The sequence below is a fragment of the Coenobita brevimanus genome, chromosome 55 (genome assembly GCF_032717465.1).
Source record: "Coenobita brevimanus isolate Jiangsu-jjx chromosome 55, ASM3271746v2, whole genome shotgun sequence".
Classification (NCBI taxonomy): Eukaryota; Metazoa; Arthropoda; class Malacostraca; order Decapoda; family Coenobitidae; genus Coenobita; species Coenobita brevimanus.
Window position 1 is genome coordinate 57,832,012 of NC_137008.1, and position 27,996 is coordinate 57,860,007.

Genomic DNA, 27,996 nt, shown 5'->3' on the forward strand with positions numbered 1-27,996 from the left:
TTTTAAGAACCACTGGCTTAAATGACAAATTTTTTACATTTCTGTGGTTCCTTTACTTCATCTGTAAATGCTCTAACATTCACGCATGTGTTGACCTTGGCCACCTAATGGCAAGTTTAACCTGCCCCGTACCGACTAATTTATTACAACGCCCACCCCTAAAACCCGACATTTTCAACTTTTTTTATTTTTTTTCTCAAACCTCTGCTTTTGGTGAAAAACAATGGAAAATCACCAAGAAAGTGCTCACCTGAGGTTAGAAATGGTCTAGACAGGTGACCTTCTGAACACCTGATAGTGTGTTTTCTGCAGCCGTGCTGCTACTTCGCGTTTTCTATGGTAGGGTAACTATTGGAAACCACTCAAAATACATAGATATTCATTAATTTGGTAGAAATTTACATGTAGTACATGAATATATTGGTTTTCAAACAAAAATATAGGCGATATAAGCGGTTTCATTCACGAACACATGAAAATTGCCGAATATTTGCACAGCTGACTCACTATGACTGTTGTTTCAACTTACATTGTACTTTTCCACTAATATTATACCAGTTTCCACCTTATATAACTTATCACATATTCACAGGCCATACTATTATAGTGAGCCTAGTACTGTGTTATCTCAAGCACACACAGTACAGTTACCTCTCAAGTAACACGAGTTTAAAAAAATGCGTTTTCGTTTTAACACGAGCAAATATTTAAGGAGATATGTTTAACTAACAAGGGTTTCTCGATTTTACATGACTTTACACGTACAACACGTGATGGTTTCAAATTAGTCGCGCGCGCCTTGGACAGTCCCAAGCTGATAGACCGTGTGTGGCAGTTTATGCATAAATACAATTTTTTATTTGTCTGTTGCTTAAACTGGTTTTATTCAAACTATAATATTCGAAAATGAAGTTTGGCCCCATTCTGAGCAATTTGGCTCATCGGACAAAATTTGGCCAGGAAAGTGATGGTAGATCTAAATTGTTAAAACTTGATACTGCAGAACAGAAAGAAGAAAACCACTCAGACCAAAACTGAGCAGTTCTTTATGAAGAAGACAGAAAACTTAAGGGGGTTATCTTCATCACCAGTAGCACGGGAGTCAGAGGAAGAGGAAGAGGAAGGACAGCAGAGCGATGAGGGACAACAAATTTAGGGTGGGGAGCGGCGGGAGGTGGGGTAGTGGGGTAAGGGGGGACAGCAGCAGACGACGAGTGATGCATAGATGAAGTGAGGCTGTGTGTTGTTATTATTTGTAACCTACTTACTGTAATGAAAATGTTGCTTTTGCTGTAGTGTTATTATGACCTACTAATGCATTAATAATGTTGAGGAACTTTCACAATGCCGTGAATGAAGCAGAATTGAAAGAGAATCCACATAAAAAATGAAAACAGTATGTATTTGGGGAGAAGTAAACAACGCTTCGGCCCAACTAGGGCTCAAATGTTGTTTATTTCTCCCCAGATATACTTTTTGTTTTTTACGTGGATTTTCCTTCAAATTAATATTGTTGCTTTTAAGTTTAGAGTAGCATAACTCCCAAAATGGGCAGACTTTCCCAGAGTCCAGGAACGTAACCCCCAATATTACCACTGTTTCTTATAGGAAAATTATGTTTTAAAAAACGCATTTTTGATAGGAAGCGTTATGAGGAACACACTGAGGTGGTTTGGCCATGTGGAGAGGATGGAGGGTGAAAGACTGACGAAGAGAGTGTATGTGAGTGAGGTGGAGGGGGGAAGAGGGAGGGGGAGGCCGAGGATGAGATGGAGGGATGGGGTGGAGAGGTATATGAGAGAGGGGGGTGTGAGTTGGGAGCAGGGCAGTGAAATGGCGGGGGACAGGGCGACTTGGAGGTGATTTGTTTGTGGCCACCCCAAACGGGATTGAGGCGTCTGGCAATAGATAGATAGATAGAGACGTTCTCTCTAGGAACCTAACCCTCGCGTTATTTGAGAGGTTACTGTATCAGTAATGTAGTAAAATGTACTAAGGTGTGGTAGAGGAAGGTGTCCCATGTATACGTACCAAAAATCGTGGGGACCAAACGTGAAAAAAAGTTGCGATGTGCATTGTACATCATGGGTGCGTGGCAGGTTAAAGTATCCCCCCCCCTCCTTTTTTTTTTTTTTTTATGCAAACAGGGACCTAGGTTGGTGCTCTACCATTAAATGTTCTGAACTAAGATAGCCTAGCCTCTGGCGCCCCTATACTTATGATGAGTTAACATAGGACTGGGTGTTTCATCATTGTTATAAATTCTGAAGTATGAATGTGGATTAGGGCATTACAGTATAGAGTACTATATGGCTAGGATAAATATGGTACAGAATACCAGTTGTACCAAAATGAAATACTGTGCTAAATAATGACATACAAAGTAAAAAATAAAATAAACGTTACCAACAGTGCTATAAAACTGCATGCTAAAAGTGTTTTAAGTCAAGAGCCTCAAAGAATTTTACCAGCAACAAATACATAGATACCCCTGTAACCATCAGTTAAAAATGTACAAGCTTACATTCACAGTAACAATAACTGTGCTACTGGTACCTGTATATCACTTGATATTATGGTATATGATAGCCTTGTTACTGATTTCAATTACTCCTGGAACTCAGTTCCATTTTATTAGTACTGCTGTTTGGTAAAATTTAGAAAGCATAATAGAAAAGGGATAAAAGGGTTGTTGAGAGTGAAAGAATCATAAAAGAAGCAAAACCATAATTTTACTTTAATATGCATTTACTTTCAGCTTCCATCCTGTATTCTTGTGAATACCCTTGCACTTAACAATGGTAAGATATATCATGAAAGCTTTGGTACTGTAGTGAAGAAAGAGCAAAAAGAATGCGGTGTGTGTGTGTTGGTATATGGATGAAGAAAAACGCTGATGTGGTACAAATGTGATGACACAATGTGGAAATATATAACATGGAGAGGCTTGGAAAATGAGGTAGTTGGTGATGCTGTAAAGGGAGGACCACCAGTTACACAGGGGAAAAGAGCTAACTTATATGTATCCAAGAGAGCTGAAATTGGAACAAGAATGGTCAAGTGAGCACAACATATATCAGGGAAAGAGCAACCAAGAAACCAATCTGTCAGAGTCATCCCCGCAGGGAAGTTCCTAGGAGGAAAGACATATGTGGGACACATTATTAGACAGACAGATCAGGGGCACATTCATAAACCACAATTCTGTTTTCCCATTGGTTAGTTGCCCAGGAAAGAGTTTTTGTCTGTACTTAAATGTGGTCATAGTTGGAAGCTGTCAGCTGTGAATGCAATATTCTTTTTATCATCATCATACCCCCAAATGCCACTGAAAAACTGGGATGCACAGGACCCACAGCAAGCCCTGTGAACAAAAAATACAGTAGACCTCATTTCAGACAATAAGCTAGGAACTAGGACAGGATATACGCACTCTACATTACCACTCCTAGGAGACTACCTGATAAGGAATGACACTCTCCCTTCAGCCCCAGGACATTTTCATCATCATCGTCATCCAATCCTGTGTTGCCCCACGAGGAACGTAGGAGTCCGGAGCTAGGCAAGTTGATCCTGACATTTAAGACGAGAGTGACCACCCTCACTCATCCCTGAGTGGCACTACGTGAGCAATAAACTCCAACCATCCCTTGGATATGAACCTGCACAGGCTCAATCCAGCTGGAGCACCATAATTACCCACTAAACCACCAGGTGCCATAATCTGGTTATATGGTTACTACCCAGCCTAGTAATTGGTTTCCTGGCAGACAGGAAACCATTTGGGTTGTCACTCAGTGCAGTGCCACCCGTAGATGGAGGGAAGAGGAAAGAATGAAGGAAAGAAAGACAGAAGAGGAAGGAAAGAAGAGATGAAAGGGCAGTCATCCAAGTGCAGTACTACATTGAGTGAGTGGATAGTGAGCTCCCCCAAATACCACTTCTTTATAATTCATTCTGGCAACTCTGACTCAACTTATTCTCCTTAATTTGTTAACTGCAACAGATTGGAAGTCCTAACTGTACACTATGCACAAAATAAAAAAATAAATAAAATTTTTCATATACTTGTTTTCTTGTCTTGCCAACTGATAGAGGATGTGGGATACTGTTTGTACATAAACCTGCACACCAATACAGGCAGGTCATGTTATACAACCATTCACAACACATGAAATCAACATTACAAGCAGTGTTCGGCTCTCTTTCAGCTGTTTTTAGACATCAAAACACACATGGGAATATGCAATATAATCCTATACACTAAGAAAACAATGCATAAACAACAACAACAACAACAACAAAAATACCAATATGTAAAACCCTACCAATATGTACAGCATCCTGCCTAATTTGGGCAGTGTTTTGAGGTCTTTCAACTGTTTTAACACATCAAAACACACATTGGAATATGCAATATAATCCTAAACACTAAGAAAACAATGCATAAACAACAACAACAAAATACCAATATGCAAAACCCTACTACTGTAATGTGTACAGTACCTCTCCTAATTTTGGCTGTGTTCTAAGGTCTTTCGGCTGTTTTTAAACATCAAAACACATCGTAGTATGCAATATAATCCTAAACACTAAGAAAACAATGCATAAACAACAAAAGAAAAAAAGAAAACCCTACCAATATGCACAGTACCACTCATAATTTTGGCGGTGTGCTGCAGTCTTTCAGCTCTTCGTAGACATCAAAACACACATTGGAATATGCAATATAATCCTAAACACTAAGGGGAAAAAAAAAATGCAAAACCCTGCCAATATACATAGTACCCCTCCTAATTTTGGCAGTGCTCTGAGGTCTTTCAGCTGTTTTTAGATATCAAAACACACATTACAATATGCAGTAGAATCCTAAACACTAAGAAAACAATGACTTAAAAAAAAAAAAAAAAAAAAATACCAATATGCACAGTACCCCTCATAATTGTGGCTGTCTTCTTCAGTCTTTCAGCTACATAGACATCAAAACACACATGGGGATATCCAATATAATGCTAGACACTAAGAGAGCAATGCATAAACAACAAAAATCCACCAAGTCACTGATGGTGGTTGCAAAAACAGTTAAGCTTCTGGGGACACCGAGTGATGGCTGCTTCCGTTGCACACACACACACACAAAAATCCATGGCCAAATATGCCCCCAGATATTGGTTATACTGTATTGGGAAAAAATTTTACCATCATCGTCGCTGGTGTTTATAAGATAAGCCGATAAAAACACACAAAACTGATGACTAAAAGTACAGAAATGCAGTGGAAAGTAAACTTCTTCAGGAATAAAAAATACCTTCAAATAGCCTCCCAACATCCTAGCGCAAAATTCTGCCTATATCGTACAAGAGCTAAGCATATATCTAGGTGCAGAATTTCATGAGCTTTCTCATGGTGTTTTTGGAATTTTGATATGGCCACTAGTATTTGAATAAATCACCAAAAGCATACTGTATATACTTTACATGCATTGCTCATGTGGTGTTGTATATACTGCAAGTTTGGACTATAAAGTCTGCCATCAACTCATTCTCAAAATGCTAATGGTGGCTGTCACTGTATAACAATGGTAAGAAAATCCTAAGGCAGAAACATCGGATATGATGGGTGCCAAGCAAATAGCTTTTTGATTTCTAGATCATCTAGCGGATAATATTTTGAGACCTTCCTTCAAGTAACACGACTATTGCTATGAAGTGCTAGTTATACACGTGAAGCTATGGGAGTATGCGATATCGGCCTGGAGAGAGAGAGAGAGAGTTTGGGGGAGGGAGGGGCAGACAGACTGAGGAGGGGGGGAAGGATCAGGTGTACCAACCCTTAACCCCCCTAAGGACCGTAAATCTCCCTGACCCACTATCCCCAGAATCGCAAAAAGGGTCCGATTTTTTAACTTTCACCAAGATAAAAAATTTTCTTACAGGTTTCAAGAGCTTGAATTTACACACCTGAAAACGTATGCTTCACTATCATATGACTTACAGCTACTGTAATATCATCCGTCTAAGAACGTCAAAAATAAAAATTGTTACCCATCATGTCTATCTATCTATTGCCAGATGCCTCAATCCCATTCGGGATGGCCACAAACAAATCGCCTCCACGTCACCCTGTCCCCCGCCATTTCACTGCTTTGCTCCCAACTCACCTCCCTCTCTCATATACCTCTCCACCCCATCCCTCCATCTCATCCTCGGCCTCCCCCTCCCTCTCTCCCACTCCACCTCACTCACATACATTCTCTTCGTCAGTCTTTCACCCTCCATCCTCTCCACATGGCCAAACCACCTCAGTGTATTCCTCCTAATGCTTCCTATCACATCCACATCCACACCACAATGCTCCTTTATGTCCTCATTTGTCAGCCTGTCTCTCCATGTGACTCCACTGGCTTCTCTTAAATAACTTATTTCCACTGCTCTCACTACTGACTTGTGTCGTTCCAACAATGTCCAAGCTTCACTTCCATACGTTAGAGTTGGTATCACAATACTGTCATGTAGTAACTTTTTCACTTCCCTGTTTCTTATCACTGCTTTCAAGGAACCAGCAACCTTTCTTCCCTGCTGTACCCTTTCAAGCACTTCACCCTCCAAACCTCCCTCCTTACTCATCACACTACCCAAGTACTTAAACTTACTCACATTTTCCATTTCCTCACCATCCAACCTCGCTGTACATTCACTGACTTCACCTCTCTCACAGACCATCACTTTACTCTTCCCTACATTCACCTTTAGATTCCATTTCTTACACTCTCCTAAACTCATCCACCAAGCCTTGCAGCTCCCCTTCGTCTTCACTCAACAACACAGTATCATCTGCAAACAACAGTACAGGGAGTTTCCAAACACTACCCTCTCTCACCAGGGCCACTCCAACATCCACTACCCTACCTTGTACCTCTTTTATTACCCCATCCATGTGCAGATTGATCAGCCATGGAGACATGACACATCCCTGTTTCAACCCAACCTTCAAAGAGAAAAATTCACTCAGTTCACCATCTACATGCATTGCAGCCTTAGCACCATCATACATACTCTTCACAGCATTCAACAACTTCCCATCTACTCCATATATTCTTAATACTTTCCACAATCCTTGTCTATCCACCCTGTCATATGCTTTCTCTAAATCCATGAAAGCCGCATACAACTTCTTTACCTTCTCTAGAAACTTTTCAAGTAAAGATCTAAGAATGAATATCTCATCTACACAACCTCTTCCCTTCCTAAAGCCTCCCTGTTCTTCTCCAATTAATTCCTCTGTTCTTTCTCTAACTCTGTCAATAAGTATCCTACCATACATTTTTCCTATTATACTAAGAAGACAAATGCCCCTATGATTACCACACACTTCTTTTTCCCCTTTTCCATTGTACAAGGGAATAATTATACTTGACTTCCATTATGTAGAGAGAAAAAAAATTGCACCAAAGTAAAGTTTGGTCTTATAGATTTGGAAAGCTTGATTTTACACACAAGAAAATGTATATTTCACTCTCATATGTCTAATGGTTACTGCACAATTGACCATTGAAAAAAAAAAAAAAAGTATCTCCTCACTGAGTGAGAATGAGACGTCCTTGAGAAATATGCAGGAATTGGGGAGGTGAAGGGTGTGGGAGGGCACCAGGAGGGGAGGGAAAGGAAGGGAATATGTCTGCCACACACACTCAATATGGTCTAGAGGTATGAGGGGTAGTTTGGGTAGGAGAAGACACAGAAGGCAGGATCCAATGAGGCAAAGGGAGGTGGAGAGATGGCCTGGGGAGTGGGTGGGGGGTTCCTAGATCCCGGGAGGGAGCCAGATCATGCCTCCCACCACCTGAACTCTTCGATCCCATTGGCCGGGTCCCATATACATCATAAAAGAGGCAGTGCTACCTACTGCCAGTTATGGCAGCCTCTGTACCATCGACAGCCATGGGACTGTATGCGACATTTACTGTAGAAATTAACACGTATTCACGGCTTCTGTGCCAGTGATACTGTAGTTGCAAAGGGTATTGAAGCAAGGGGTGTCAATAATTATTTTAGTGGGTGTACATCCCAGATGATGCACAGCAACAAAGCATTTATTGCACACAAGTGGACGAGGATTGGAGGGATGGGGGGGGTAAATGTATTGTGGTATACATATACACTCTCATCTGGTGGTAGCTTTTTTATGGATGCATTTCTATTATAACACAAATCAAATTTTACAGTACAGGTATAGTTACTGTGAGAGATGGTGAAGATATTTTGCTGAAAATTGCACCCATAAAATAGTAGGACTACTGCACTGCACTAGCACTATGTAATTAAGCTAAAGTTATGTGATTTTGCTAGGGTTCCAACCTTTCATCTGAACAGAAGTACTTTCAAAACTCTCATATTTTTGTGATTGTTGTGTAAAGTTTTATTTTACTGAGGCAGAAAACTGCACATTGCCTGGATTTTCTTCCACATCATCACCTACAGGACTCACTGTTGCACCTACTTCTTGAATAATCATTTTGTACTATAGGATGCATACAGCTTTAGTGGTCTGTCCAGCTCCATCAACAAATTTCTCTGTGGTGTTATTCATTAGTCTGAATTTTTTTCATAATTCCAAAGGCACATTCAGCGTATCTTCCAGCTCTCGAGGAGTGATAATTAACCACTTTTTTGATGGTTTAAGCCCTGTCTGGGGCAATGTTTCTCTCTTTTAATGAGTTTTTATTTCAGCATACTGCTTTCCAGCTGTGACTTTCATAGGAATGCCATCTCTTTACTGCCTAGTGCCACAGATCATGCTGCCTGCAGTCCCTAAGAGAGACGTGATGATGTTGCCAGAGCAGTTCCCACCAACCGCAGGGCTGACCTGCTCCTAGTGCTGATGTTCAAGCGTTTCAGGCCACCCCACTCTGCTTGCCCCTGCCTGCCTGCTCTGTTGGGACATACCCTTAGGCAAAATGCAACTGCCACAAATATTCATCTTATCGTTTGTATTGCATCATTTATAAAGGCTCCAACATGCATGTGTTGGCCTTGGTCACCTAATGGCAGCTCTCCATGCTGCTTGATCTCTGGCAGTCTCCCTGTTCAGTCCCTTATCCCTGAGGTCAAAATCTTTGATCCATCCAGTCTTTTTCTCTTTGTCTCTCACAACTCTAGCCCCAACATTCACACTTCTCATTTTACACACCCAGTTGTCATCCTCCATCCTCTCAACATGCTCAAACCACCTCAATTTACCCCTTCTTATCACAACACCAGTACATTCAAATCCCATCCTTCCTCTCAACTTTTCAATCGTAATTCTAGCCCACCCCCCACACACACATACACAGGGCTCACACTGAAAGATGTACTACTTACTACACATCCATCTATCACTGTCATTCTACAAGTTCGAACCTGCGAATATCCTCTTCTTTTACTGCCCAGGTCTCACTACCATACAGCACATGCTGCATACAAAGATAGCTTGCCACGGAGGGAGAGAACCACACCTTGCCCTAGCCACAGAGCTAGCTCCAGCCCCAACTCTGGCACACAACATGTCCTCCAAATAACAAAACTCTTCCACACACTCAAGAGACTCTCCAGTGAGATCAATCCTTTCACACCTGACAATCTCTACATGCACTCCTCGACACACCACACACATGTTTATTCATTCATTCATTGCCAGACGCCATGTATCCCACACGGAGTGGCCAAGGGCTTAGAGTTAATTGTTTTACAGGGAGGGGCACTAATCCTCCACCAACCCCACTTGACACATAGGGATGCCAACAGCATCTGGTGTTCCCAGGCGGTCACCCATCCATGTACTAACCAGACTAGCATATATTTCACAGCCAGCATCTAATACCACTACATTTCTGATGCATCCACTTATCACAAACACTGCACAAGATGAGTTACTTCCTACACTCTCTCCTTCCCACACCTTTGTGGTAAACTGCACATAGCCACACTTCCTCTGCTTTGACAGTCCCACCACCAGACCTAAATATCATCACTTTTTTTTTATCATAAATAAATTTTATGTGTGCAACATGACAGAGTGCATGCATAAATATTATGAAACATAAAATCAGCCCTGTACATACCTTGTAGCCACAGTGAATTTTTGAAGTTGGTGTGCCAGACCTTGACCTTCCATCGTATCAAACAGTGACTAATGAGGTGTGCATGTGGGGTAGGCTGTGGCTAACTGAAAGGGCTCCAGATGTCTCCATAAGACACATTTCAAATCATTTATCAACAATCAACCACAAGCAATGCACAGAAAATTAATTTTTCAACCTGAAACTGGAGCTGTATATTGCAGTGCACCTCAAAACAGCTGTGGTTGCATGTTGCAGTTTACTAGAAGGGCTCCTTGGACTGAAGAGTTAAAAATTATCTCCATTACCTCCTTCAGTCTGAAGATGTCTTTTTAATTTCTGCTGTCAGACAAGGTTAATTTAGGAGGTTTAGGAAGAATCCCACTGAAATGATTAATGGTAATTGTAAGTCCTTACCCTCTTCAATTTGAAAGATCTTTCCCAAGGTGCATGAAACTGCCTGGCAGTAGCCAGAATATCTTAAAGCATTCTCTTACTGAAGAGAGCTAAATTGTGTTTGTTAACATTCTGAAAATAAATATTTAACACGAGATCACAGTTTTGTAAGAACGAAAGGGAGGCATTACATTCTTACTGATAAAAATGTGAACTCTGGATATCTATCTATCTATATACCTAGGCTGCTTCCCCCAAGGAAAGGGAGGTAGCCGAGACAGGACGACACACTCCCCATTTACTCATCCATTCAAACACATGCATTCGCATCTTAGCCCCAAAGGGGAGAACGGACAGATCCTCACCGCACCACACCGCACAAGGGTCAACTACGCAATGCAATCAGTAACATCCGCAGCAGGGCCCGACAGCAGAACTGGTTTACCCCTGCCACATCATAACAGACCCATCCCCTTACCCGCACCTGACCTGACTAGCTGATCAGACCAAATGCGGGAGAATATCCCCTCAGTGCTGCGTCATCACTTATTCATTCACAATTTCTCTCCATTTATTTCTGTCACGCACAGCCACTCTTCCTTGCTCAACAGACATCCCTCTCGCATCCAGCGCTCTCTTCACACTGTCCATCCATTCTATTCGTGGTCTTCCTCTAAGCCTTACACCTCTCACATCAGATCTAGTTATCTTTTTCACCAATCGCTCATTATCCATTCTCTCCATATGCCCAAACCATCGCAACACCCTCTGCTCAACTCTACCAGCCATCTCCTGAACAACTCCAGTTCTCCTTCGCACTTCATCATTTCGCACCCGATCCATACGCGTCACTCCACACATACTCCTCAGACACCTCATCTCCATTACATTCAAACTTTTCCTCTCTGCTACACCCATATTCCATGTTTCAGCCCCATATAATGCAGTTGGTACCACAACACCCTCATACAGCCTTCTCTTTACATCCATTCTAAGCGAACGACATTTAAACACTTTTTTCATTCCTCCCAGCACCTTTCCTACTTCATTTATTCTAAACTTCACTTCTGCATCTATTCTTCCATCCATAGCAACATGTGACCCTAGATATTTAAAACAATCTACCTCCTCAAGCAACTCACCATTCAAAACTATATTCATCCCCCTACCATCTATCAACCTCGTACTCTTCATCACTTTACTCTTATTCTCATTTACTTTCAATTTCCTCCTCTGGATATAAAAGGTAAAATTGCAAGACATTACCTCTCTCTGTCATCTTCGTTGACAGCTACCAATGACCCTCTGTCCCATACAGCATCAAATTTACCCAAGGCCTTGATATCCACATTCAGTAGATCACAGCAGTAGAGAAGGAGATGATTATCTTCAGTCTAGAAAAAAAGAAGTGGAGGATTAGAAAAAATGTTATCAAATAAACACTGACAATGAAATTCAAGTTTGTACCCAGATTTGGTACAGCTCTAGTGATTCACAATTTGTTTCAATAACTTCCAGGGTATAACACAGCTTCTTATCATTTTGGAAGGATAAAAAGCAACAGTTCACTCTGGCCAGTATGTTCTTCATGGGAGCAGAAACTGATCGCTTTACAGTATGCAGTGTGGGGAAAAAAAAAAAAAAAAAAGAGAGAGAGAGAGAGAGAGAGAGAGAGAGCAGCACCAGTACATAAGTGTGACACAAGGCTGATGATGAAGGACAGTGCAAACAATGAAACATGTAAGGATGAAGATGCCTGGACATGATTCTTATGACCAAGCCCAATTGGGAGACGCCTGGGAGGGATCAAGTGCATCTAATATATCATCATCATCCGGACCTCCTTTCCCACCCTACGGCAGGGTGAGGAGTAGCACCGTCCAGACGGCCCAAGTTTGCCCAGTCCAATGGGCCATGCTTCCATTCACTCATCATTCAAGCTCCTGGAATCCTGGTTCTATCTGAAATGCCAGAAACATTCACCACATTCTGTAGCTTCACATAAATGTATCCGATAGAGTCATTCCGGACGCTGTCATGTTAAAAAGGGACGCCAAATCGCTAAACATGCACTTCTCACAAGATTCATCCAGCCAGCTCAATCTCTTGTTTTTTCCCTAGCCTTACTGACTTCCATACCTCTCTTTTTCACACACACTCATCCACCATATCCCTCCACCTTCTCATTTGGCCTACCTCACCTCCTCCCTCTTTCAGATTCATTCAGATATACCTTTTTCACCACTCTATTGTTACCCATTCTCTCCACATGGCCATACCAGCTCAGTACACTTTCTTCGATTCTGGTGTCCACAGACTTCCTCACTCACATCATTCACGAATCACATTATTTTGCTATTTTGCATCCTATCCCCTCTCTGTACTCCACATACATTCCTCAGCAGTCCCATTTCCACTGTTCCCACTCTTGGCTTTTCATTTTCATGCCACACCACAGTCTCACATCCATATGTTAAAGTTGGCACTAATACTTTTTCGTGTAAGCCTTGTGCAGCTGCAACACTCAAGCCTCTGTTTCTTTTCAAGGCCTTCCTAGCACCAGCTACTTTCCTTCCTTGTGTCACTCTACTTTCCACTTCTTTTGCACATTTTCCTCTCTTTTCTACCACTGTACCCAGGTATTTGAACTCTCTCACCAATTCCAGTCTCACTCCATTCACTCTAACATCACACTGGGAGTCACCTTCTCTCTCAAAAACCATCACTTTACTCTTTTCTGCATTTACTTTCAAGACATGACGCTTACAGACATAAAAAAAACTCTGCACTAGTCTACCAAGTTCATGTCCGGTATTTGCAAGTAGTACTGCATCATCAGCATACAACAAATTTGAGCTATTCCATCCATCACCATTCATTACCAATGCCATCCCTCTCTCCATTACTTGCGTTATTACATCTCCCATCACCCCATTCATATATATATTGAACAACTATGGGGACATCACAAAACCTTGTTGCATGCCTACACCGATCATGACTCATTCACTTAGATGCCCATTTACCCTTACGCATGCTTCACTACAGTGGCACACCCAGGGGGGGGTGCCCTGGGCCCGGGCCCCCCCCTTAGCTCTCTGGGTCCTTTAAAAATTTATATATATTTATGTCGATAACAGCAAAACATGAAAAACTGGCAACTACAAACAAAGAGTAACACATGAGCCAGTAGCTCTCTGACTCTAAACCTGCATATAACCTCCCAGTAATTATCGGATTACCTGACCTCACCTCACTACAGGCCCCCCTCTTAGAAAATTCCTGGATGCGCCCCTGCATCACTACCATCATGAAAACTCATGACGGCTCCTAGCAGCTTACCATCTAAACCGTACATGCGCAAAACCTTCCACAATCCTTCTCTGTCTCCTATGAATGCCATAAACACCTTATAGTCCTTCTCACAAACCTTCTCCACTGTCTGTCTTATTGCAAATATGTAACCCACACATCCTCTGCCACTCCTCAAGCCACCCTGTTCATCATTCACTAGGACTTCTGATAACTCTTTTACTTTCTTTGTAATAATTTTTCCACTTACCTTCCCTACCACACTCAATAAACTTATGCCATGATAATTCTTGCACTCACTGCGCTCACCTTTATTTTTGTACAGGGGTACAATCACAGCCTTTTTCCACTCTGCTGGCACAGTATCACTCATCCATACCTTCTTACATATCTGCAACAAGCACTTCATTCCACTCTCTCCACTACATTTAATCATCTTTGCATACACCTCACCAACCTAAGCTGCTTTCCCATTTTTCAGCTGCTTCACAGCGTTCTTCACCTGTGCGAGTGTTACGTTTCCTGGCACTACATTCCTTCTCTACTCACCCCCAAAACCAGTCATGTTTACAGTGGCTCTGCTCTCTCTATTCCCATTTATCAAGCTTTCAGAATATTCTTTCCATCTGGTCCTTACTTCATCCTCACAGGTTAATAATATACCACTTACATCCTTCACACTTTCACATTTCTTTCTGTTGTCACTTATACATTTCCACACCTCTTTCCAGAATAACTTCCTATTTTCAGTGTAATTTGCTTTCATTTTTCTTCCTAGATCATCATTTACCTCTACCTTTTTCCTCTTCACTAGTCTCTATATATGTTTCTTTCTCTCAGTATATTCAGTTATTTCAATTGAACTCCTGTCCTGTAAACACTCTAGCCACTTCTTCCTCTTTTCCTCCACTGCATTCTTAAACTCTTCATCCCACCAAGCTGTACCTTTCTTCCTTGTTGTTACTTTTGCCACACCACACACCATTCTAGTATTTCTAACTAAGCAATCCCTATATGCATTCCAATTCACTGATTCTAACTTCTCCCCTACTTTGGTCCTGTATTCCTCTGCCATTTCTTTGATCCTCAACTTCTCGACTTTGTCTTTCTCCCTGACTGCTTCTCTCTCTCCTGGTCCTCACTCCTCTCAGCTTGATCTTGCATATCACAATCATATGACTGAACATACCTCCACATCATCCTTTCACGGCCCTTGTATCAGCAACCATTCCCAGCACTGACCTCTCTACGAGCACGTAATCAATCAGGCTCCTTTTAACATGATTCCTATTCCCTCTATATCATATTTATGTGCATCTTTGTGTTTGAAATTCAAGTTACAAATGCACAACCCTCTTTCCTAACACATATGCTTCAGTCTCTTCCCATTATCATTTTCTCCTGGTACTCCATTACAGCCCATTACGTTATCCTCAGGACCAGTGCCTACTCTTCCATTCATATCGCCCATTACGATCACTTTATAGCACCTGGGCATTTCTCACACTGCTTCATCTGGCTCATCCCAAAACCTGTCTTTCTCTCTCTCACGTCTGTCATCACATGGTGCATACGTTAGTCACAGCCAGTGTATATCAAGTTCAAGTTTGAGCATCCGATATAACCACTACCAAAACCAGAATCACCCCAGCTGGCCACAAACACACATACACTAATTATAAGAGAGCCAACTGGGAGGCCTTTGTAACTGAAACAGAACAACATTTTGAAACACTAAACAGTACACCCATCACAAACATCAACACCGCTGTGCACACTTTCAATACAAGCATACAAAACGCAGACAAAAGAAACATCCCTAGAGGCAACAGAAAGAGACACAACCCCAATTTCACACCAGAAATTCAAGGCCTCATCAGACAACAGGACACACTGCAACACTCCCCAACACCCCATACACAAGACACCATACAACAAATACAAGAACTCAACACTCAGATAAACAGTAAAATATCAGAACAGCAAACACTAAACTGGAAAAATTACCTCCAAACACTTGACCACAAAACAAACATCAGCAAACTCTACAAAACACTAAACAGCATCCCACTTTCCAACAGCAAAACCACACAATCACACGCTGCCATCACAACAACAGACACCATACCCTCAAACAAACAACAAGCAAACACTCTCATCAATCACTTTTCACAAGTCAGCCATCTAACCCCCCATCCGGACGACCGACGTATCATCAGACGTAAGAGACAGTTCCCCACAGACCCAGACTACGCACCTTTCACTTACAACCAGATGAAGCACATCATCAACAACCTCAAGCACTCATCTGCCTGTGGACCAGACAACATAAGCAACATTCACCTTAAACACCTAGGACCACAAGGCATACAAGCACTCACCAACATATCAAACTACAGCTACTCACACAACATAATACCCAACATCTGGACGCTTGGCAATATCATCACTATCCCTAAACCCAACAAAGACCCCACGTTACCCTCCTCACATCGCCCCATCACACTCTGCACCCCCTCTAAAGTCACTGAATGACTGATACTACAACTAGTCACACCTCACATTCCCCTAGCCCAGTCACAACATGGCTTTAGGCCACTACACTCCACAATCACCCTTCTTACAGACCTTACTCAGAGAGTTTTCGATGGCATGAATTCAGCTAGGCCACCACACAGAACACTCCTAGTCACAGTACACATTAGCAAAGCTTTTGATGCCATCCCTCGCCACAACCTCACAAACAAAATAAACACAAACATGCACAATAACACAAAAAGATGGCTGGCAAACTACTTAGCAGGCAGATGTGCACACATGACATTTGCCGGTCAGTCTTCTAACATCAGAAACTTCACAAACGGCGTCCCCCAAGGATCTGTTTTGTCCCCTACACTCTTTAATCTATACATGCACGACGTACCCACACCCCACACACCACAGATACACAAAGCTTCCTATGCAGATGATATAACACTTACATGTACACACCAAAATGCAAACACAGCTGCACACATCATTCAACCTTACCTCAACACACTACACGAATGGTTCACCACAAACAGGCTCAAAATAGCCCCAGCCAAATCTACAATGACTCTTTTCACAAACTGGACAGCAGAACACAGTCACATCCCACACCTCACCATAAACAACACTCCCTACCACACACACACACACACCCAAAATCCTTGGTGTAACATACATCAATGTCATTTAAACAACACATCACAAACATTAAAAATAAAATAACACCAAGACTCAATGCTTTGAGGTCACTTGCCCATACAACATTCGGACACAACAAAGAAACCACCACCACAGTATACAAACAATACATATGTTCAGTGATGAATTATGCAAGCCCTGCCTGGGCTTCTAACTGACCAAAACACACTACAACACTCTACAGACCACACAGAACAAAAAAAATCACAGGCTGCACAGCTACTACACCCACAGACCACCTACATCAAGAAACCAAAGTCCTCAAAGTCAAGGATCATCTAGACATGAGAGGCACCCAGTTTCTTGCTGCAGCCTCCACAAACCCACAACATCCACTACAGTACATGGCAGCACATCCACCCACACCAAGGAATATCAAAACAACACCCAGCACACGATGCCATACACAAATACTGTCATCTCTCCCCCCTCGCCCACCTCAGACCTGCTTCCAGAAGCATATCCACACTCAGATCACTCGCCGCTCCATTCAGTCGCTTAAAGACAACACACAGCTGCATGCACAGCCTCCTGACATCCACCCTTCTGAATCCTATCTTCCTCGTGAGGACAGGGTCCACCTGGCCAGGCTGAGATGTGGGCACCATCCAGCCCTCTTAAGCTACCAGAAGAGGCTGGATGACTCCGTCGCTGATGCCCGTCCAGGATGCAACACAGCACCCCATACTATTAAGCACATTATGGAAGACTGCATTCCACACAATCACCTACGCCAACAACACAACATACACTCTTTGAGAGCTCTGCGGGAAAGCCCGGTCTCGACCATGGCCTTCCTAAGGGACTCGGGGCTGTTCGGCCAGACAGACTAGCGAACAATTACTACTACTACTACCAACACAAAAGATGTCAGTAGGATGAATAAAAAGATAGCTTTATGAACAAGAACATCAGAAAGTACAAAGAAAAGCAAAGAACAACAGACCCAGTGATCCACTCGAAGCTGCTTGTTAGAAAGTCTGTGACTACAGTATATCTAATTTCAATAGCAGAGATAAGGATTGGAAAGCAAGAAGGCTCCCCTCCACCCACCAAACCCTCTAGCCAAAGCCAGCAGGGAAATGTGAGAAAGACCACCATGTGGCACAGAAATACTGTTGTGGAAATTCCATAAGAAAGATTAGAAGGTGAAACTCTACAACTACACAGTCTGTAAAGGAAAAGTAATATTAATTTCACACTATAATGCCAATTCTGCATTCACCATGATCTGAAAGAGAGAAAAACAATTACCAGTATCAGTTTTTCACATTACAGTGAGTCCTTGAAATGTGATAACAAGTACGAATTTCCGATGGTACGAAAGCAACAAATGTAAGACAAATTCCACAATATAAAAGTATCTGTCTCAATGGTACGAAAAACGATAAAGAGAGGAAATCCGAAAAATTCAAAATGGGCGCGCTGCACAGCGCCGCGCTCACTTGCGGCGAGAAAACGAACTAACCCCTCTCTGGTAAACACATTTTCACACACTTCCCAGTTGAGTCATGTCCGTCCTCTCCTCTCAGCTTCGCTGTACGTTACGTTGTTTTTCGCTGTTCTTCACCTTTTCGTATTTTCACCATGTCTCCCAAGTGCCCCGCATCATCTCCAGCATCCAGGGAACCAGGTGCAAAGAAGAAACAGCATCGTACCCTCACTCTTGCGAGGAAATTGGAGATAATAAGAAGCCACAAGGAGGGGCAGGGAGTCTCGGAGACTGGGCGAGCTTTAGGCCTTGCACCATCAACCAGTGGGACTGTGATGAAGAAAAAGGAAATGTACAAGAAGATGGCCACCTCCTTCTTTTCATCTTCAGCCTCCTGCCAAGCCATGAGGACCCGCAGCTTTCGCATGGACTTAGCACCATATCAGTGACATGAATCTCCAGCTGCAGCACAGGTATGTATTTAACTGTACAGTGTACTAATACTACAGTAATTAGTTTTAGGTTTTATTTTTTTATGTCTGTACAGTAGTATAGTACTGTATACGTGTATTGCATACTTCTAAATAGGAGGGGTAAAGTTTTAGTGGGAGGTCCAATGGGGTCCTGGAACGCATCCCCCCCTTTATATGTATATTTCAATGGGGAAAATCATTCCGATATACGAAATTTCGGATTACGAATTTTTTTCTTGGTCCCTATCCCTTTCGTATTTTCAGGACTCACTGTATTTGGCCATGAATGTGTTAAGTTGTGGATTCAAAGCTTGAGACTAATCTCAGTGACTTTTATAAGTTAGTACTGCACTGTTGTCTACCGCATTCCTAGGCAACTTGTACCATATGTTGACAACCCTATTGAAAAAAAAGTTTTGTGCTTCATTTGACTGTAAGCAATTGCCAGATATTTTATATCCATTACCTCTAGTGTAATCAGAATGGTCTACTTTGAAGTACCCATTGACTACAGTACCATGTTGTCATGTCCTTCAAAATTTTTGAATATCTGAATTAGATACCCTTACAATCTGGGCTTTCACAAGTCAAGCTGCTTCATCTCTCCTAAACTTTTTTTTTTCCTATGTACATTTTCCATAGCTACTCTCTGCTGCTCTCTCTCTCTAGCTTCTGTATATCTTTCCTGTAATATGGTGACCAAAACTGAACACAGTACTCCAGATGTGAATGCACTAAAGAATTGTACAAGGTAAGAATGATATTCTCATTTTTAAATTTGAGCAGTCTGCCTATTTATCTAACTACTGTAGTTTGTTAGCTTTCTTTACTGCCTTGGTGCACTGATGACTTGGTTTAAAATTATTTACCATTCATTCATTCATCATCCAATCCTACATTGCCCCATGAGGACTGTATGAGCCCGGGACTAGGCAAGTTGGTCCTGACATTTAAGATGAGAGTGACCAGCATCACTCATCCCTGAGTGGCATTACATGAGCAATAAACCCCAACCATCCCTTGGATATAAACCTTCACTGGCTCAATCCGACTGGAGCTCCGTAATTACCCACTAAACCACCAGGTGCCAAAATTTGGTTATATGGTTACCACCCAGTGTAGTAAATGGTTTCCTGGTGTACAGGAAACCATTTGGCTTGTCACGCAATGTAGAGTCACCCACAGGTAGAAGGAAGAGGAAGGAATGAAGGAAAGAAAGACGGAAGAGGAAGTGTAAAGTCACCAGTAGGCAGAAGGACAAGGAAAGAATGAAGGAAAGAAAGACAGCAGAGGATGGACAGAAAGAAGGATGGAGGAAAGGAAAAGGCAGACACCCGAGAGCAGCACTACATCGAGTGAGTAGATGGTGAGCGCCCCCACCTACCACAAAATCATTTATTATTCCTAAATCTTTTTCACAGTGTACACATGCAAGTAGTTGTTATTCACAGACAATAGTCTTTTTGATTGACCTGTGCAGCTGAAATGCATCGGCCGAGTAGGGTGTGTTTGAATTGCAGCTGCTGATTGGCTGCCAATGATTTAAATCTACATCTCTTCTTATTTTAACACATATATATTTTTAGAATGCCTTCAATACAAGCTGCCAGATTAAATACAGAATAATTTCCAAAGCTGAAGAGGTAAAAATTTGCTTTAAAACTTTCCTGTTATCAAAGAAAATTAAAGTTGATTGTAAAATTTCATAAAACGATGAGTGACACTTGAAATAAAGTATCCACCCACGATGTACATCCATGTCCGCATGTTGCACTAAATCCATCCACGGTGTACACCTACATCCGTATGTTGTGCTATAATATCCACCCTCGGTGTACACATACATTCACATGTTGCACAATACATGCCTGCATTTACTTCAATGACATCAGCAGCCAATCAGCAGCCTTGTATCAAACACCCCCTACTTGCCACATACATCTCAGCTGCACAGGTCAGTCAAATAGACTATAACTAATGTTTTAATTTTAACATTCAGTGTTTAGGACTTTGCATTTGTCAATATTGGGCATGCCACGTTGAGTACACCGCTTCCCATCCGATCAGTGAAGTTAAGCAACGTTGGGTCTGGTTAGTACTTGGATGGATGAGCCTGGGAACACCAGATGCTGTTGGCATCCCTACGTCAAGTGGGGTTGGTGGAGGATTAGTGCCCCTCCCTGTAAAAACAATTAACTCTAAGCCATTGGCCACCCCATTTGGGATACATGGCGTCTGGCAATGGATGGATGGATGGGAAAATCCATATGCCATGTTTGAGCCCAAGTGAACAGTTTATCATGATCCTTTTGAATCATTAGTCTTTGTTAATAGTTATCTACTCCGTTACTAATATTTGTATTGTCAAAAGACAGTATTTGGATATTTTACAACACAAACCATCTTCGTTCTCATCAGTATAAATTATAAATAATACAGGACCCAAAATTGAACCTTGAGGCACTCACTTGTAAAATTTGTCAAGCTTGATTCCTTCCAGATAATAACAACTCTTTGTTTACGGTCTGTAAGCCAACTTTTGATCCACCTTAGAACATTGCTCTGATTCTATAATCTTTAATTTTCTCAAGAAGTACTAAAGCATTATTCACGAAAGTGAATATGATAAATGTATCCCTAGCTTAATGATGTTAAAGTTATTCCAGTTTAATTTTACTAATACTTCACACGTTTTTCGGTCAATAATACCCAATTTTGTTTTACAGATGTCTCAAAGAAACATACTACATGATAATTTTGTTTCTGGACTGTAATGTGAAAATAAATCTTTAATGTGTGCATAAAGTAGCTGTGTTACTAAAAATACATGTGAGTGCAGCTTAGCCAAATAAAACTTTGCTGGTACAGTTAACAGAAGATATTCACGTCAGTAAAATACCTCTCTTCCTATTTCTCTCATCTTTCCTGTCACTTCTTATTGCTTTTCTTTCCTTTACAGGTGGCTTTACATTGAGTGACAAGCCAAATGGTTTCCTGTAAGCCAAGAAACCATTTACAACACTGGATGGTAACCATATAACCAAACCATACGTGCTCCCTACGTGTCAGCAAGTGGGTTGGTGGAGGGTTAGTGCCTCTCCCTGTAAAACACATAACTCAAAGTCAAATGACCACCTCTTATGGGATTATGGTGTCTGGCAATAGATTGATAGAGAAAATCATCTATCTATCTATCTGTTGCCAGACGCCTCAATCCCGTTTGGGGTGGCCACAAACAAATCGCCTCCAAGTCGCCCTGTCCCCCGCCATTTCACTCCCCTGCTCCCAACTCACACCCCCCTCTCTCATATACCTCTCCACCCCATCTCTCCATCTCATCCTCGGCCTCCCCCTCCCTCTTTCCCCCTCCACCTCACTCACATACACTCTCTTCGTCAGTCTTTCACCCTCCATCCTCTCCACATGGCCAAACCACCTCAGTGTGTTCCTCATAACGCTTCCTATCACATCCACATCAACACCACAACGCTCCTTTATATCCTCATTCGTCAGCCTGTCTCTCCATGTGACTCCACAGGCTCCTCTTAAATAACTCATTTCCACGGCTCTCACTCCTGACTTGTGTCTTTCCAACAACGTCCAAGCTTCACTTCCGTACGTTAGAGTTGGTATCACAATACTGTCATGTAGTAACTTTTTCACTTCCATGCTCACTTCCCTGTTTCTTATCACTGCTTTCAAAGAACCAGCAACCTTTCTTCCCTGCTGTACCATTTCAAGCACTTCACCCTCCAAACCTCCATCCATACTCATCACACTACCCAAGTACTTAAACGTACTCACATTTTCCAATTCCACACCATCCAACCTCGCTGTACATTCACTGACTTCACCTCTCTCAAAGACCATCACTTTACGCTTCCCCACATTCACCTTTAGATTCCGTTTCTTACACACTCTCTCAAGCTCATCCACCAAGCCTTGCAGCTCCCCTTCGTCTTCACTCAACAACACGGTATCATCTGCAAACAACAGTACAGAGAGTTTCCAAACACTATCCTCTCTCACCAGGGCCACTCCAACATCCACTACCCTACCTTGTACCTCTTTTATTACCCCATCCATGTACAGATTGAACAACCATGGAGACATGACACATCCCTGTTTCAACCCAACTTTCAAAGAGAAAAACTCACTTAGTTCACCATCCACACGCACTGCAGCCTTCGCACCATCGTACATACTCTTCACAGCATTCAACAACTTCCCATCTATTCCATATATTCTTAACACTTTCCACAATCCTTGTCTATCCACCCTGTCATATGCTTTCTCCAAATCCATGAAAGCCGCATACAACTTCTTTCCCTTCTCTAGAAACTTTTCCACTAAAGATCTGAGAATGAATATATGATCTACACAACCTCTTCCCTTCCTAAAGCCTCCCTGTTCTTCTCCAACTAATTTCTCTGTTCTTTCTCTAACTCTGTCAATAAGTATCCTACCATACACTTTTCCTATTATACTAAGAAGACAAATGCCCCTATGATTACCACACACTTCTTTATCCCCTTTTCCTTTGTACAAGGGAATAATTATACCTGACTTCCAATCCTCCGGGACTCTACCTTCCTCCCAGGCCAATCTGCACATCTTCCACATCCATTCTACTACTATCTCTCCCCCATGCTTCAGCATTTCACCACACACTCCATCAATTCCTGGGGCTTTCCCCGATTTAACTTTCTTCATTGCTTCCACAACTTCTATCCTACTGATTTCTTCCTGTCTTCTCACCTCCCTCCTTCTCCCAGCCATTCCCCAGCCACTTATACTTGCATTACTTCCATCCTCCATGTTCAACAATTCCTTAAAGTGTTCTCTCCATCTGCTCACTTTTTCTCCCTTCTCCACTAGTAATCTACCATTTTTATCTTTCACTCCCCTGCTAACTTCACTTCCACCCTGTCTTACTCTTTTCACCTCTTTCCAGAACATTTTCTTACAGTCCCTCCACTTTACACTCAAATTCCTTCCAAATTCCTCATCCACTCTCTTCTTACTCTCTCTTACTAATTTTTTCACCTCTCTCTTTCTTTCTACATATAACTCTCTCTTCCACCTCTCAACTTCTTCCACGCCCCTATTTCTCATCCATTCATTGTATGCTTTCTTCTTTTGTGCCACAGCCCGTTTCACCTCTTCAGTCCACCACGCTGTTCCTTGCACCCCCTTCCGTCTTCTCTTCCTTCCACACACCACATCACATGCTGCACATATTTCTTCTGTAAATATTCTACACACACCTTCCACGTCCCCCATCTGCTCCAACTCATATTTGCCCAATCGTTCCTCCACTTCTCTCTTATACTCTGCCTTTTTCTCATCCTCTTGTAACCTTTCCACTCTCCTTGCAACTACTCCTTCCTCTCGTCTTTCCCTTCTTCTATTCCTCCATCTTACTTGAACTTTAACTCTGGCCACCACCAAGTAGTGGTCAGAAAGTCCACTCCCCCAACCTCTATACACTCTTGCATCCAATATACATCTTCGCATCCTTTCATCCACACACACATAATCAATCATTGCCTTCCTTTCACTCAATTCACCACCCACCCTTCTCATCACTCGCCATGTATACCTGTGGATCATTTTATGCCTGAAGAGGGTATTGGCTATCACCAACCCCCTCCCAGCACAAATGTCCACTAACGCACTCCCATTCTCATCTATCTCAGCAGGCACACCCCACTCACCAACTATTCCATCTACCTTCACATTCCCAACTTTACCATTCATATCACCAATCAAAAACACTCTATCATTCCTTCCAAACTTTTCCATGCACACTTCCACATTTGTCCAGAACTCTTCTCTCACTCTTCTAGCACGATCTTGCGTTGGCGCATACACACACACAATCGCCCACATTTGTATTCCAACTTTCAACTTTACCCACACAATCCTTGATCCAACTGATCCATACTGTCTTATGCTCCTCTTCCATCTTTTACTCACAACTATACATACTCCTTCCTTTGCCCTCTCATTCTCACCTACTCCTGCACATATACCCCATCCATACTCCCATTCTCTCACACTTTCTTCTCTCCATTTTGTTTCAGTTATTCCACATACATCCACTTTCGCATCCTCAAGCACCTGGACAATCTCTCTCTCTTTCACCTCATCATTCGCTCCTCTTACATTTCATGTACTCATTACCAAGTCCTTTGTCCGGTCCTTGGTCGTCATCGTTTGGTCAGTCCCTGTCCGAGGCTTATTGTTTGTTTTTTTAGTTAGTTGTTTTCCGGGGAGGGGCACTAACCCTCCGCCAACCCTTTTAGTCGCCTTTTACGACAAGCAGGGATACTGGGGGAGTATTCTTGACAAACCCCCCTACCCCAGGGGAAATCATACAAGCCTTTAATCTGGTAACACTGTGAAGAAGAGCTGACTTTTAAATGGCCAGTTATTTATCCCTATGAATCCAGTGATGTATTTTACCGACTTATTATTGCTTTCCCATACAATATTACCAGATTACCAATTCACATCCTACACATGCGTGAAGTGAATTTCTGCTGTCGACAGTACCATTACAATACTTTTCTGTACCTGAAATGTATTATCCGATGCTTCTTTTTTCATTACATCATACAACTGATATTCATCTTCTGTGACGATGTAGCAGTGTGTGAATGCCTGATGCTCCTGTGGTAGATGATGAGGCCCATCATCCATTCATTTGATACAGTGCCTACACTGTGTGACATGCCTAATGGCTTTCCATAACCCAGTGAACCATTTACAGTGCTGGATGTTAAGCCTGCCACAAAGTAATGGGGTATTTGGAGCCTACTATGATGCCCCTGTTAACTGGGTGGAGATGCTAATTTGGCATCCATTCAGGAACCAAACCTCCATACACTTCTGCACACCTTGCAATGACAAGGCAAGGTCTGCCACAAGAAAATATCAGTTCATTGCATGGGACAGTTGTGGTAGGTGGCGGTGCTCACCATCCACTTACTCAACGTAGTGCTGCTCTTGGTTGTCTGCCCTTTCCTCTCCTCCATCCTTCTTTCCTTCCATCCTCTTCTTTCTTTCCTTCATTCTTTCCTCATTCCTCGGCCTATGGGTGACTTTACACTCCCTCTTCTGTCTTTCTTTCCTTCATTCTTTCCTCTCCTTCTGCCTGTGGGTGACTCTACACTGAGTGACAAGCCAAATGGTCTCCTGTACACCAGGAAACCATTTACTACACTGGGTGGTAACCATATAACCAAATTTTAGCGCCTGATGGTTTAGTAAGTAATTACGGAGCTCCAATCGGATTGAGCTGGTGAAGGTGTATATCCAAGAAGTGGTTGGGATTTATTGCTCATGTACTGCCACTCAGGGAAGAGTGAGGCTGGTCACCCTCATCTTAAATGTCAGGACCAACTTGCCTAGCCCCGGGCTCCTACGCTCCTAATGGGGCAATGTAGGATTGGATGATGAATGAATGAATGAATGCATTGGACAGCCCTGCAGGGGTGATTGCTTGCTTGTGGTTGAAGACTCTACTTGTTCAGACAGACTGGGTTGGTAGCAGAAGTAGTTGTAGTAGTGGTAGTAATAGTTGCAGGTGGTGGTGGTGGTGGTAGCGGTGGTGCCGGTGCTGGTGCTGCTGCTTTCATTACATTATTACAATTGATATTTATCTTCAATGATTTAATGTGGCACTGTGCTAAGTTTTAGATGGCTCTGAATTTCATTTGGGATGGTTCTGGACTTAGGATTATTTGAAATTACCCACCAAAGGGTCAACCTCTGGACCTCTGGCAACGTACAGTATTTCCCTTGAATTCATGCTATTGTATAATGTCAGTGGTTAACAATGTTCAGTTTTATTTTGGGGACAAACGAATACCATCATTAAGGCTGGGATACCTGTGTTGTTTAAACAAAACTGAAAGTACCATACTTTACCCAATACACACCTTAAATAACTTTCCCCAGGTCAGGGTTTCTGTAACATACGACATCTTCTGCTCAGTAAAGAACTCCAGTATAGCTTGTTCCACTGCTTCTACTCCCACAACAATGTGACCCCCATCATAGAACCTGAAATGATACCATGCTTGATAAAACTGATCTTAAATCAAAGTGAAGGTAAACAATCATACAGCGCAACAAACTAAAATGTCTACTATGCATGGCAAGGCATGGAGAATATTTCCTGTCATGTGATAGGGTAATTCTAGGTTTGATATTACTTGATAGTGTTGTAGCAGCACAAGGATCATCTGAATGTGAACCTGGTGCAGGCTGAAGCAGCCCTCCTCCTGCTGTCCACCATCCTCCTTTCTGGGAATGGGGAGAGTTGAAGGACCTTCATACAGCCAGGCTGGTCAGTTATTGGTGCCACCAAGTGGGGGTGTCTCTCCTCAGAACCAAAGGATAATGTGAAAAAAGTAATAAATAAATAAATAAAATAAATAAATAAATCATAGAAGTCTAAGTATTCAGACAGGTGAGAGTTATATACAAAATGATGTGGTTCATGGGGGAATGACTTGCTGCCGGCACAGTCACAGACAAGATGTGAAGTGACATGACTCAGGTGGTGTGAAGTAATCACCTGGGACATGACAGGTTTAATTTAAAAAGTTTACATTAAAAAAGGTTAGGTCTAGGTAATGTTTGGTTTCCCTAAGAAGGTCTGAGTAAGTGTTACATAGTTTACTGTATAAGCTTCACTGGTTTTAGTTAGATGTTTGTGCTACCATCTAAAGTGTTCGTACCCATGTCCCTTCAAACACTCATGACGATTTGTCATGTTTCTACCATATAATTGATGCTGGGATAACCTAATATATGTGATTGGTGGTACGGGCAATAATGAGATTGTAGTTTTGAGTGGGAATTTAAATGCCCACCTGGATGAAATACCTCAAGAATATGAAGTGGTGCATGGGGGCTTGCACATATGGTACAAGGAATGTGGGAGGGGAAAGGATACTTGAATCTGGGAAGGCACTGAACATGATTGTGCACATGCATGTTAAGAAAAGAACACCATAAATACCTTATAGTCCTTCTCACAAACC

General features: G+C 42.2%; 1 protein-coding gene and 1 pseudogene across 1 annotated transcript in view; one reads left to right on the forward strand and one right to left on the reverse strand.

Moving 5' to 3' along the window:
* LOC145401402 (thiopurine S-methyltransferase-like) overlaps positions 1-27,996 on the reverse strand; it is a 41,993-nt gene that overhangs the window by 8,179 nt on the left and 5,818 nt on the right. Inside the window, exons 2-3 of the mRNA XM_080273740.1 lie at positions 26,887-27,010; positions 11,762-11,889 (exon numbers count right to left, since the gene is read on the reverse strand). Coding sequence (XP_080129866.1) covers positions 11,762-11,889; positions 26,887-27,010 — 252 coding nt within the window. The remainder of the gene's footprint in view (positions 1-11,761; positions 11,890-26,886; positions 27,011-27,996) is intronic.
* LOC145401514 (5S ribosomal RNA) lies at positions 20,962-21,078 on the forward strand (annotated as a pseudogene).